Source organism: Nestor notabilis, unplaced genomic scaffold, assembly GCF_000696875.1.
Source record: "Nestor notabilis isolate BGI_N333 unplaced genomic scaffold, ASM69687v1 scaffold24685, whole genome shotgun sequence".
NCBI lineage: Eukaryota > Metazoa > Chordata > Aves > Psittaciformes > Psittacidae > Nestor > Nestor notabilis.
The window spans coordinates 671-1,106 of NW_009929204.1; the positions used below are offsets into that span (position 1 = coordinate 671).

A 436-nucleotide genomic window follows, 5' to 3' on the forward strand; every position below is an offset into this window, starting at 1 on the left:
CCTCTACTACAAGGGTGTCGAGCTGGCCAACTGCTCCAAGCTGCACCTGAAGCACTTCGAGCGCCTGAAGGAGAGCTACCTGGAGAGCGTACGGGGCAACCTGCTGGACAGGTTCCCCAGCAGCGTCCTGGAGGCCATCAGCTCCTTCTCGGCCATCTTCAACCCTAAGTGCTACCCCCAGTCTTTGGAGGACATTGGCAGCTATGGGGTCAGCGAGCTCAATTTCCTCCTGCAGGCTTACTCGCGGGTGGTGGTGAGCGAAAGAGCCCTGAGCGATTTCCCCCTCTTCAAGCGGATCGTCTTCAGCCTCAGCCAGCTCTCCTTCAAGGACCTCTGCGTCAAGCTGGTCTACAGCAGCTCCGAGATGCACGAGCTCTTCCCGGACTTTGCCGTGCTCGCTGCCATCGCCCTGGCGCTGCCGCTGGGCTCGGTCCTG

General features: G+C 61.0%; 1 protein-coding gene across 1 annotated transcript in view; it reads left to right on the top strand.

Moving 5' to 3' along the window:
* The window catches only part of LOC104406021, a gene marked incomplete at both ends in the record, with an annotated part of 1,092 nt that extends 662 nt beyond the window's left edge, over positions 1-430 (top strand). Inside the window, one exon of the mRNA XM_010014887.1 lies at positions 2-430. Coding sequence (XP_010013189.1) covers positions 2-430 — 429 coding nt within the window. The remainder of the gene's footprint in view (position 1) is intronic.
* Between the last annotated feature and the right edge of the window lie 6 nt (positions 431-436).